Source organism: Populus euphratica, unplaced genomic scaffold (genome assembly GCF_000495115.2).
Source record: "Populus euphratica unplaced genomic scaffold, PopEup_1.0 scaffold95.1, whole genome shotgun sequence".
Taxonomy (NCBI): Eukaryota; Viridiplantae; Streptophyta; class Magnoliopsida; order Malpighiales; family Salicaceae; genus Populus; species Populus euphratica.
The window spans coordinates 1,508,952-1,522,219 of NW_011499885.1; the positions used below are offsets into that span (position 1 = coordinate 1,508,952).

At 33.9% G+C, this 13,268-nt stretch overlaps 1 protein-coding gene across 1 annotated transcript; it reads left to right on the top strand.

Annotated features, from left to right (window-relative positions):
- Window positions 1–7,632: 7,632 nt before the first annotated feature.
- Window positions 7,633–12,272, top strand: LOC105130228 (G-type lectin S-receptor-like serine/threonine-protein kinase At4g27290). Its single transcript, XM_011032632.1, has 7 exons — window positions 7,633–8,966; window positions 9,728–9,856; window positions 10,211–10,368; window positions 10,475–10,685; window positions 11,205–11,442; window positions 11,524–11,674; window positions 11,783–12,272. The coding sequence occupies exons 1-7, from the start codon at window positions 7,706–7,708 to the stop codon at window positions 12,086–12,088; spliced, it is 2,454 nt and encodes an 817-aa protein (XP_011030934.1). The 5' UTR covers window positions 7,633–7,705; the 3' UTR covers window positions 12,089–12,272.
- Window positions 12,273–13,268: the final 996 nt, after the last annotated feature.

The window sequence follows — 13,268 nt, forward strand, 5'->3', positions numbered from 1 at the left end:
TTTGTTTCCTTGTCATTAGGTGAAGAGTTCACTCAACTTGTACTCAATATAATTTTTGAATTTTTTTTATTAAACATATATAACCAAATGAAGATAAAATAATCACTACTAAAATTTTGAAATAGGATTATTATGCAATGACCCTATTTAGTAAAATTTTAAGTTGCTTATGCCTGTTATCTTTCTTATGTTGTTTTCATTTGCATTAGTTGGTATTAGTGCCCAACAATTCTTGGTGTTTAGTTGTTGTGTGCTATTAAATAACCATGGTTAGAAAAGATGATAAAACAAAACATTCTCATGCCTCGGTGATGAGGTTCCTCCTTGGGAAATAGACATTCAACAATTGATGATAGAATACATGTAAAGATAGATTGTAGAATTAATTCGCCAGTTAATAAATGTGAGAACCCTAAAAGATCATATGGAAAGTGATCATGAATTCATTGGTAGCTTTGAAAAACTATTTCAAATGTAAAAGTAAGTGAGGCAACCTCTTGACTAAGATGAGTATCATAAAGATTTTGGTGATCCATTTATGATAAGATAAATATGGATTGATATTTTTCACCAATTTATAAAGTTTATTTTGATGATGATTATGTTAATAATAATACAATAAACAATGATAGTAATGGTTATGATGATATCATCAATAATATCCTAATTGATAAGTTAGAATTGATTGCAAAGATGACATTAAAGGCACTCGACAATGTTTTTTGTCGATTTAGGATATTTTGATCATTTTGATTACAAGATTACTATCATCATGAAAATAGGTTTGTTCAAAGGTTATATCGATTTAACACATGTTAAAGAAGCAAGTTTGAGGTTTGCAATTCATTGCTTTAGAAGTAAATAAAAGAGATATAAATTTCTAATTATTGTTTCTTATATAAATTTTAAAATGAAAGGACTCAAGTTGATATTTAAAATTGTTATACACTTCAAGCAAAGAAACAAAAGGGGTTAGAGAGTTTTGAATGAACATCTTTAAGATCAAGATTTGAATTCGAGTACTAGTTCTCTCCAATTTATGAGGGAAAATTATTTATTTCCTAGTTATTTTTATTTTTATTTTGTTTAGGAAAATATTTTTCTTTATAATGATTTTTTTTCTTATTTAGTTTAGAAAATCAAACATTATGCTTGCTATTTTTATTTTTTCTACTTTGTTTAGGAATTCTTAGAATAACTCTATATTATTTACTAAGAACTTTTTTCTCTCCAGGATAAACCTAGAACTAGTATAAATAAAGTTGTTTAACTTATATTTCAAGAGAATACTTGAAAAGAAAATATTCAATAATAAAATCTTGAAATACAATTTTATGATGATGATCATATTCAACAGAATTAAGTGTTTCTTATGTTTGTTATCTTTTTTGTATTATTTATGGTTGCATCATTTGTTAGCAGAGCATACTATTTATTATTATAGAAAAGGTGGAAATGAAAAATGTTAGGTAACAATTAAAATCTTAAATGGAGTTGTTGTCATGCAAACTTTAAAGACAAGAATGAGAATTAAACAAATAAAAAAAATTGGTGTAAATATGTTTTCTTAGAGAGGCAAATGCATGAATATTATGAAAATTTTGAAAACTTAAAAGAAAAAAATTAAAAGATTTTAAACCTTTAGAGGTACCATCGTCCCCATAAAGCGCTCAGCCCTAATATTATGAGTCTAGCAAGTTGTTAGACCTACCAACTTCAAGCTCAGCCAAATATTAAACCCATGCTCTTTTTATCTCCAAAGAATATTAGGCTCTATAATTACCATGATAAGTCAAAGATATTTTACTCTGATAAGGTAGAGTTATTTTATTTTTTTCACTACATATTTATTTTTAGTCTCTCCTTAAAATATCATTGCATTTTTCTATCAAAAAACTACTTACTGAAGCATCAGAAAGTCCTTAAATTCACCAATAGGTACTTTTTATAAGTACCAGAAACTATCCACCTTAGCTACAAAGAATGGATTAGATTGCCAGAATAAAAAAGTTAATTGATTATCCAAGATATAAGACATGCCCCAAAGCTACTTGGATTTTTTAGGACTATATCAATTGCGTCATCTATGGAAAATTGATAAAAAAAAAAAATCATTGTGTGTTCTATCAAGAGCCAAGTTATGGATGTCTTTAATCACCATCAAAGGTAGACTATCAAAGCTCTATCACAATGAGATGTTTTACAAACTTTTCTATAATTATTGGCACACCTTCATCGTCCATGCATCAATAATTCTTCATTATAGGTCTAGCGAGCTACTAGACGTATCATTTTCAAGCTTAGCTAAGCATTGAGCCCATGCTATTTTTAACTTCAAAATATCTTAGGCTCCATAATTACTGTGACAAGTCAAAGATATTTTACTCTGATAAGTCAAAGTTATTTTATCCTAACGAGTTAGAGATTTGTTCCTTATATTTTAGCTCTTCCTCCTTATAAAGAGTCTAATGGACTATAAATACATTAGAAATCCTTTAAACATGAGGTGTTGAATTTGGATTTTCCATGCACATTTATTTTCAATCTCTCACTAAAATATCATTGTATTTTTCTTTAAAAAAGGTGTTTACTAAAGCATTTGAGAGTCCTCAAATTCAACAACAAGGATGTTTTGCAGGTATTACACACTAACCATAGTGGCTAGAAAGAGTGGATCAAATTGCAAGAATTAAAATGTTAACCGATTATTCAAAACATAAGCTTTGCCCCCAAGCTTCTTGGATTTTTTATGACTGTATCAGTGGCGTCATCTATGGAAAATTGATAAAAAAAACTATTATGAGTTTTATCAAGAGCCGAGTTATGGACATCCTTAATCACTATCTAAGGTAAACTATCAAAGCACTATCGCAACAAGATGTTTTATGGACATTTCTATAATTGTTAGCACACATGTTTCATCCATGCATCAATAATTCTTCATTATATTGGAAAATGTTTATAGTAATTTGATCACTCCAAGTTAAAGTAGGATTTCTTTCTACTTGCTTCTGGGCTTAGTAAGGCAAGAAGATATTATTCATATATATGTCAAATCCACAAATGTAGTTGGAGCCTCGAGATTTTGGAAAGCTTTCAATAATACAAGTGAATTATTTGTTCAAACCATATAATTTGAAGGGTTTATTTGACCACTTTCTAGAGGACATTTACTGGAGAAATCTTGTTATCTCCTCTTTTCAAACTAAGACTATGATCTTAGTAAAAATATCATAAAATTGATTACACCTCAATAAAGGGATAGAAATGTATTATGGTCACTGACTAAGCATGTAAGTTTCTTATATATGAATTAAATTGTTCAAAGTGACAGTGCTTTTTGTTCTTCAAGTGTTCCCCAGGGCATAAGCACCTCAACTTTCCAAAGATAGGATAGACTTATTCTTTCTAGTGTGATTGCACAAATTACATTGGAAGGAGTCAACATCTACTTAGTGGCATTAGTATTTACTTTTGAAGGGATCAACATGGTTTGCCTAGTGCAATCACATATCTCTTCAAGAATAAGATGAACATTACCTCAACAACAGGGATGGATATAGTCTTTTAAAGGCATAACCCCCTCAACCTTCTAATGATGGAATGGATTCTCTTTTTAGTGCAATCTCACAAATTACTTTGAAAGGAATTAATCTCTACCTAGTGTTATAACACAATTTACCTTGGAAATGATTAGCATAGCCTTCCTAGTGTAATCACAAATTTCTTCAAGGATAAGATAAGCACTGCTTTAACAATAAGAATGGATATGGTCTCTCCATGACATAAGTCCTTTGGCCTTTCAATGATGGGATGAATTCTCTCTTTCTAATGCAATTGCATGAATTACTTTGGAAGGAATCAATGCCTCCCTAGTGCTACAACACAATTTACTTTGGAAATGATTGACATGGTCTCCCTAGTGCAATCACACATCTCTCAAAGAATGAGATGGAAGTCGCCACAACAGTAAGAAAGAATTTTGTTCACCTGATACATTTACTCTCTTCAAAGAAAAGACAAACAAGGTTTCTTAATAATCCACTACTGATACATCCGGACTGACAAAAGGACACCTACGAGAAAGACCTCTTCTAAGTCTCAGGAAAGAGGCAGAACCCTTTTAAACCTTGTTAAGGTTGGACAATCCAAAGCTTAAAAATGAGAAATATTCAACTAAGTATGGGAATTAGACTAAAAAATTAATTAAATATAGGCATTAGACTAAAAACTATTCAAATAAGTGTGAACATTAGACCCATATAAAATCTTTACACAAGGGCTCTATATCTATGCAAACTAACACTGAGATAATTGAACTCTATAAAAGAGAACTTATCCCCACAAGACCGAGGAAAAAAGAAACATATACACACAAAAAAAGGCTTAATAATATAGCCTAGGTTCCTCAGCTAGGCACTTGCCACACTGGGCAACAATGACCCTGACTGGGAACACCTCTGTAAAGTTAGGAATTGGGACATGATGGAAGGTTGCACTAAAATCCATTTGTACTCCCCTCAAGAGATTAAAGAAATATAGGTTGGATATGATAATAAATATCTTGTCTCCCACTATCTTAGTCAAAGCTACCGACCTTCTAAAACACTATTGGAGGTCTCTAGATGAGTCTCTTAAAGCTTTCGACTTAGCATGGGAACGCTGGGCTTCTTTCTTGGCAACAACAAGCTCAGCCCATAAACTATCTTAGGAGGTCCTCGCTTTAAGAAGCTCTTGTCTTAGAGGGACCACTTGGTTATAGGCGGCTTGAAGTGATTTTTCATTGTAGCCCAGCTCAAAGGCAATGCCTTGTATTTTGTCCTTCAGCGTGGAATAAGCCATCTTAAAGCTCTACAGATCAGCCTCTACAACAGTTTTTCTTTTTTGAAGCCATTTAAATACAACTTGATTTGCCCTATTCGTGGCCACAATTTCCCTTACATGCCCCTTTTCGTCCATCTAGTATCTCCTAAAGTGGGTTCACATCATGAAGGTTTGCCAATGGTTAATGTTAAAAATGGTAATCATAAAAACAAATAAAAAAAGAAATACGAGATGATAAGGATCCTCTCTAGCGCTTTTACCACCTCGAGGCCAACCTTTCTAAGACCTGACATCTCACCAATAATAGATTTAATGAACTGCCTCTTATCATCTGTCATGATTGAAATATTGAAAGGCATACCAAAATCCAAATCGACAAAAACATCCTTAAACTCCTTAGTGCTAACCCCAATAGAAGTCTCAGTTGTTGTTTCCTCAACTAACAAAACAGGAAGCCAAGGCAGAGGAAATACCACTGTAGAAGCCTCTATCGGTGAGGCTGAAGCATAAGTTTACATTAGGGTTGAGACTCTCCTCCTTTTAAAATGGGTGGCAACACTCACAATCACTATAGAGGGAGTCAGGTTTACTTTTTTTCATGGTTGGGGGAAGATCACTACCCCTAACTTCTACAAGGGTTATGACCCCCACCATTTTCCTCTTAAAGATGGAACCTTTAGAAATGGGGAGCTCACTAAAAATTTTGAGGGATTCCTCCATCACCTTTCCACCTCTGTCTTCGCTAATTGTTGGAGACAAACACACCCATGGTAAACTCTCTTCAATAAGCCTTATTAAAGCTTCTCCTTCTCTTTTAGCCATCAATCAAGTAAAGACAAAAATAAAACAAAATGTTAGAATCAGGGCAATAGAAAAAAGGCCAGAAGCAAGGCAGAGAAGCAACATACTTTGAAAAATGGTCTGGTAGTATTGTTTGGCCATCCTATTAACTTCATATTCAGTTGAAGTCGAGGCCAGCACAATATAATTTTTCTCGTCATTGAAGCTCAAATGAGGCTTGTTGTTTACTTTATGGGGGATCCTTTAGTCATGGGAAAACCCCTAAATTAGTTGCAATCCTTCTTTAGGATTAACTATCCCAATGAATCTTATAACCAACCATATTCCTCTCAATTTCTTAACATACATCATCTTTTTAGCCAACATGTTTTTCATGACGCCATTATTTATGTTGGCAAAGTTGAAGAACCATTGTATGTCATTGCTACCATTGATGTTAGTAACCAATTGATAGCATCTTATAAAAACATTAACTATAGGTTCAAGCCCAACAATCTAACAAAAATTTTCAAAAAAGGAAAAAATTGTCCATCCATTGGGATACAGCTGGCCTGGACCTGATTGGTAGTAACCAGACACCTCCCTCACAAACCCTTAAAAAGGGAAGGAATACCACATTGTGTATATACAAATGGGGTAGTGATTTCAAAATAACCCTAGGTGGAGCCTAGGGTCTACTTGTTGATATGCAATACAAGGTCGGGCATCTAAGACATCTACTCTTCAAGTTAGTGATGAGCCACAAACTTTACATCCCCGGTACTTACATTGCTAAGTACGTTATCTATAGGAGTTTGGAGCAACCTCCATTTATCCTAAGTATCTCTCACAAGAGTAGGAGAAGAACTCCTATAAGACCTTCTTTCCCAAGTATATCTAACATGGGTAGGAGAAGGACTCTTGCGAGAAGGTTTTCACACCTCTTTGCCAGAGGAGGATACCAATATAGCACCCCCTCTCTTGTCCCAGGACCTAGTCTAATGGACTCTTGTCCCTTTCTGTTTCTTTCAGGCTCGAGTTGAAACTTGAATTCCTTATTAGGGACAAGAGCACCTCTCTTTTTAGAAACAAACCTAATGTTTCTAGAGTCTATTTATTCTGTTTAAAAAAAGATAGAGAAACAAATTATGATAAAAGAAATGTCTGAAGTAGGTTTTTCTTCTCTTGGATTAGAGTAAAGATGATTTAGGGTCTTGCTGTGGGAGTAGAAATCACATAAAGTAAAAGTAAAAGAAAAGTAACAAGCAAGATTGGCATGGTTATAAAAAAAAATCTTCTAGTTCCCATTACGAGATGAAATACCTTTAATATCATCATAGATGTAAAAAAATCCACTCAATTACCCCATTCAAAGTCAGCCACCATTTTATTTGTCAATGGACACTTTCTCCAAGTAAAGGCAAACCACCTGGACTTGAAGTTCTTGGCAATTCTACGTGAGACATGTAAAATCTTATGGGAAAGGTAAAAAGGGTTTCCTTTACTATTGATAAAGACTTTCAAAATCTTTGCATATAATATATAAAGATTTGGGGGCTATTGATAGATTAATATTTTTTTGCTTTTATCTGGATCTTTTTAAAACAAAATTAAAAATAAAATAATAATCTAATACTTTTGTGCTAAGCTAAATACTAAGCCCTAAATATATATGATTCTGACAAATTATCAGCCGTATCTGGTCGATAAGTTTGCTCTAACCTCATTGTCTTAAGTTTCAAATATGGACAATAATTTGAATCATGGGTTTTAAATCAGGTGACGACTTGGAAAGGCTTCAAATTGGTACAACAAGCTCGGAAGTAGTGTTTATCCATTGCCCCAAGATAAATATTTCTTGTTCTCCATCACATGTAGTCAAAGAGTTCTAGACCCCTGGCCCACCTTTCACACTAAAAATTCATCAATTCATTTCACATGTTAAGCTAGCTGACTAATGTGACAGAAATAATAGGCAAGAAAGTTAAAAGAGAATATAAAATTTGTTTTGAGAAGTTAATTTTGTCACTCTTACCTAATGAGACCATCTTTAAACCAGAGACAAAGCAGCTCATTAGTTAGGCAACCAAATTAAACATCCATGAAAGGTCTTACACTAGTTTCTTTATGCTCCATGTTCTTCATCTTCACAACCTCCGATGGTGCAGATACCATAGCGGTAAACCAGTCAATCATAGATGGAGAGACCATAGTTTCAGCTGGGAGCAACTTTGAGCTAGGATTTTTTAGCCCTCGAAGTACAAGTTTGCGTTATGTAGGAATATGGTACAAGTTCTCTAGTGAGACTCTGGTTTGGGTTGCTAACAGAGAAGCACCACTCAATGACACATCAGGTGTTTTGCAAGTGACCAGCAAGGGAATCCTTGTCCTTCATAATTCAACAAACGTTGTTTTATGGTCTACTAATACATCAAGAGTGCCGCAGAATCCAGTAGCTCAGCTTTTGAATTCAGGAAATCTTGTTATAAGAGAAGCAAATGATACAAACGAGGATGATTACTTGTGGGATAGTTTTGACTATCCTGGTAACACGTTTTTGCCAGGCCTCAAGTTTGGCAGAAACTTGATTACTGGCCTTGATCGGTACTTGGTGTCATGGAAAAGCACTAATGATCCTTCATTAGGTGATTCTACAACTATGCTTGATCCTGGTGGATATCCGCAGATATTTATCAGGGTTGGTGAGAACATAGTTTTCCGATCAGGACCATGGAATGGTCTTAAATTCAGTGGGATGCCTAATTTGAAACCGAACCTAATTTACACATACGAGTTTGTTTACAATGAGAAGGAGATTTATTACAGGTACGATCTGACAGACAGTTCAGTTGTGACGCGTATGTTGCTGACCAATGATGGGATTTTGCAGCGTTTCACTTGGACTAGTAGTACAAGAACATGGAATCTGTACTTGACAGCCCAGATGGATAATTGTGATAGGTATGCAGTATGTGGTGCATATGGAATTTGTAACATCGACAATTCCCCTGCTTGTGCATGCTTAGACGGATTTCAGCCAAAGTCTCGTCAAGATTGGGATTCTGGGGATTGGTCTGGAGGATGTGTTAGGAAGAATGAATCAATTTGCAGGGCAGGAGAGGGTTTTCAGAAGGTAACAAGTGTGAAATTGCCAGATACAAGGACATCCTCGTTTAATATGACAATGGACCTTGAAGAATGTCGAAGGGTATGCTTGATGAATTGTTCTTGCACAGCTTATTCGACTTTGAATATAACAGATGGAACTGGATGCTTGCTTTGGTTTGAGGATCTTCTTGATATCAGAGAGTATTCTGAAACTGGACAAGATTTTTACATTAGATTATCTGCCTCTGATTTAGGTATGAATTCTTTCATATTATTTTCTTGGTCTGTTAGATTATTTTCTTTCATTTCAGTCACATGTTAACACAAATTCCACTAGTGCTGCAGATGTTTTAGACCTATGGATACCTTTTGATTTCCAATATGAGAAGGCCAAAGAACATTATTGAATGCACACGGGATTTATTTTTTATTTCTTCTTTCTTGTTATTGATTGTTAAATGTTAGAGCCCACATGAAGTCTAATTCTTCTTTCATTTTCTTTTTTTATTGAGCATGGATTTTGGTAGTAGATACAAACGTCCTGAGCTAAAACTGAAAGGACCTATGTCGAATTTTATTAGCAAGAACTCAGTAATTCACACCTCAACTACTTAAAAATTATCTAAGATTTAGTAAAAATGGAAAGTTTCACAGGGAAGAATCCAAACTGATCAAACCTATGCATATTGAACAAGACTTATTTGTATAGTATATCGAGTCCATCTCGGGGTGGATCAATATAGAAAAATGCTACCATTTGTAGCTGTATTTTAATTTGCTTTGACGAAGAAAATTGTAAAGACTTTTTTGTCTCAGGTGAACTTCCAATTGGCAATTTTTAATTAAGGTAGTGGGAAATTGAATAACATTATGGTTGTTTAATTTTTTATGATTTCTAGTTGAAAACTTAGTAGTACTGGAAATTGAAACCAATACCAGTGCACAAAACACATTTCCTGTATTTATATTATTTAAGCTTTACTGATTTTAAAACTTGGTCATGTTGGCTATGCAGAGCCAACTAGAAGTCCTAAGAGGACGACGCGAGTGTGGATTATAGCCATCTGTTTGTTGGTTGCTGGAATTACCATCCTAGGCTTTTGCCTGCTGTTTCTGATGAGGAGGAGGAAGATGAAGACAGTAGGTAATTTCTATCAAACCCTCTAATTGACGTTGCTGGTTGTTGATTCAATGAGGAGGGAAAGGAATTACTGCATTGGATATTAATACAAAGCAGATTACTCTTTGGTATACTTGATGACTTCCATATCTGTTCTGGTTGTTTACAAAACCTGATGAACACCATGGTGGAAGAATTTCTATGCTTCTATTGTTTAATTAAGATTGGGGAAGAGTCTGAACTAGCATTTTAATTTTAAGATATATAAACTTGCTGACATACATGATGGCTAGTTTATTTCTGCAAAAAGTACGCAAAAGAAATTCAAAGAAAAACGTAGACCTGTTTGATTTATGCAATGCATTTCCCATTTTACAGCAAGGATGGTTTCGATGCAAGAAAGAGACTACTCAATTAATAGCACCGATAAAGATTTAGAGCTTCCAGTATTTGACTTCGCAACCATAGCTACTGCCACGAGCAATTTCTCAGGGGCCAATAAGCTTGGAGAGGGTGGATTCGGACCTGTCTACAAGGTAAAGCTTTGGATGAGATCATTTGCTGATAGTTCATTACACCAATGTATACGGTGCTAGTCAATTTGATACAGGGTTACAATGACTAGTTCAAATAATCTTTCAGGGCAAGCTAGAAGATGGACAAGAGATAGCTGTGAAAAGGCTTTCAAAGACTTCGACACAAGGACTTGATGAATTCAAGAACGAAGTTATATGCATTGCGAAACTTCAACACCGAAATCTTGTCAAGCTTCTTGGTTGCTGCATTGAATCCGAAGAAACAATGTTGGTCTATGAATATATGCCTAACAAAAGCTTGGATGCCTTCATCTTTGGTATGGCCATCTCAAGACTTCAATCTAATTAGTTGAGTTGTTACTAATAGCATATTGCAAACTGCAATGATGTTAGTCACTGCCAACAGTTTCACCAAAAAATTAAGTAATACAAAGTGTGGGAACTGCAATGATCTTAGTCACTGCCAACAGTTTCACCAAAAAATTAAGTAATACAAAGTGTGGGAACTGCAATGATCTTAGTCACTGCCAACAGTTTCACCAAAAAATTAAGTAATACAAAGTGTGGGAACTGCAATGATCTTAGTCACTGCCAACAGTTTCACCAAAAAATTAAGTAATACAAAGTGTGGGATATTGATATTATGGAAACATATTCTGTTGTTGTGCTCCATCACACAGTATCTTGTAATTAATTTTGTCATGATAAGATTCATACTCATGATCATTTGATCATCAATACTATCTCAATTTAAAAACTTTAATGTTTAGAAAATGCTTTAAAATATAATTTATATTATTTTTTAATATTATTAGCATCTATCAAAATACTTTCAGATCAAAAGCAGAGCAAGTTATTGGACTGGTCTATGAGGTACAACATTATCAATGGGGTAGCTCGAGGACTTCTTTACCTCCATCAAGACTCCCGGCTAAGAATCATTCATAGAGATCTAAAAGCCAGCAATATACTTGTGGACTATGATATGAACCCAAAAATCTCAGACTTTGGCATGGCCAGGAGTTTTGGTGGAAATGAAATTCAAGGAAACACAAAACGAGTAGTTGGAACATAGTAAGCATTTCAAACAGGCTGCATAGTTTCAAGTTTTCTCTACTTGCAACATTAAAAACTTTGTTAAACAATTTCTTGCAGTGGTTACATGTCTCCAGAATATGCAACTGACGGGATCTTTTCTATAAAATCCGATGTATTTAGTTTCGGTGTTTTGGTGCTAGAGATAGTAAATGGGAAGAGAAATAGAGGATTCATTCATCAAGACCATAAGCACAACCTTCTTGGTCATGTAAGTATCAATGTGAATACCCTTCTTCTTCTTCCTTTTTCTTCTGTCATATTAAACTTCTTCTGGTTTCTTTGTTGAACCTCAAATGAATTTGGTCTTGGAATTCAGGCATGGAAACTCTACAAGGAAGAAAGGTCATTCGAGCTAATCAACGATTCTTTAAAAGACACCTGCAACTTATCCGAAGTTTTGCGGGTGATCCATGTGGGTCTACTGTGTGTGCAACAAGCTCCAGAGGATAGGCCTACCATGTCAACTGTGGTGCTAATGTTAAGTAGTAACATTGCATTGCCTGACCCTAAAGAGCCTGGATTTTTCACAGAAAGGAAACTATTCGATCATGAGTCTTCATCTACCAAGGTTGATGCATGTTCCGCGAACGAAATTACTATCACATTGTTAACTGCTCGATGACAGATTATTTTTTTACAAACGTGTTTATAAATTGTATCAATAAGAAGTATATATTCTTATTTTTCTGTCAGTCCTTTCTTCTTCACTGAGGAAAAAGTTTGGGGCAAAAATGACGTGGGTACTTTCTTTATTATTCTAGACATAATTATTTATACTGTACAGCCTTTTAAATTATTAAATTTTCAGGTTTTGAGTAATTCTGAATGAATCCAAGGCGTAATTTGATAAAAACTAATTATCAGACTATTGAATAAAATTAAAATTTTATCAGATTGTACTAAAGCTCTATTTGCATAGGGGTTAACTTAGCTCTTTTTGTTTTCAAGCCTAAATTAGATTAGAAAGCTATTGTTTTGAAATTCTCGTTATTTTCCTTGTTATTTTTAGATTCTTTTTTATATTTAGATTAAAACTTTTGATTTTATTAGAAATCTACTAATTAATAAATTTTTTATTTTTAAATAGCATTGTAGGATTTTATTTTTTTTAGAGGAGAATTAATGACAAAAGACTTCAAAAAACTATCAAAGCTTTCAGATTTTTCTCCATGGTCAAGGGTTGTAACTCTGGGCTTGAAAATCTTAATTATTTTTTTTTCTATTTTTTTCTCTATCATTTGGGACTATAAAACTTTAAGCATTGAGAAACCCTATACACATCCACTCTATATGTTGAGTCAATTGGTAACAGAACAAGTTCGACATATTTGATGAATAAAGGTATTGTCTACAACTTTCCATTCCATAATACAAGAGTGGAGGCTGTACCAGGCATTATAAAGGCTTAGGAGGCAACATAAAAAACCTATTTGTAGATATTAGATCAAGTTGAATATTCATTAGAAAAAATTACTAAACGTTTAAACCATCTGACACTATGAGAGAAAGGTATAAACATAAATTGTGATGAAAATGGAATGTACTTAGAGACTTATCTTAGAACGAACCAAACTCTAGATTAACTCTTGCTAACCCATATAGGCATCAAATCTATGAAAGGTGGTATATACAATAAATGGTGCATTGAAAACTCAATTAGCAGTCAAGTTTTTCATAGAGGCATTCATAAATTCAAAGAGAATCCTTTCTTGGATGGAAATTTTTTGAAGAAAGACTTTATTAGATAGTTATTAAAGCTAAAAGTTTAATTTTATTTCAACAAATTGTTTGTTATCAGAAAG

Bases quoted from the DNA above. Each gene is read 5' to 3' on its own strand.
- LOC105130228 (XM_011032632.1), top strand. From the start codon at position 7,706: ATGAAAGGTCTTACACTAGTTTCTTTATGCTCCATGTTCTTCATCTTC. The intron at 10,369-10,474 runs GTAAAGCTTTGG...ATAATCTTTCAG, and splicing joins GATTCGGACCTGTCTACAAG to GGCAAGCTAGAAGATGGACA. The intron at 10,686-11,204 runs GTATGGCCATCT...AAATACTTTCAG, and splicing joins CTTGGATGCCTTCATCTTTG to ATCAAAAGCAGAGCAAGTTA.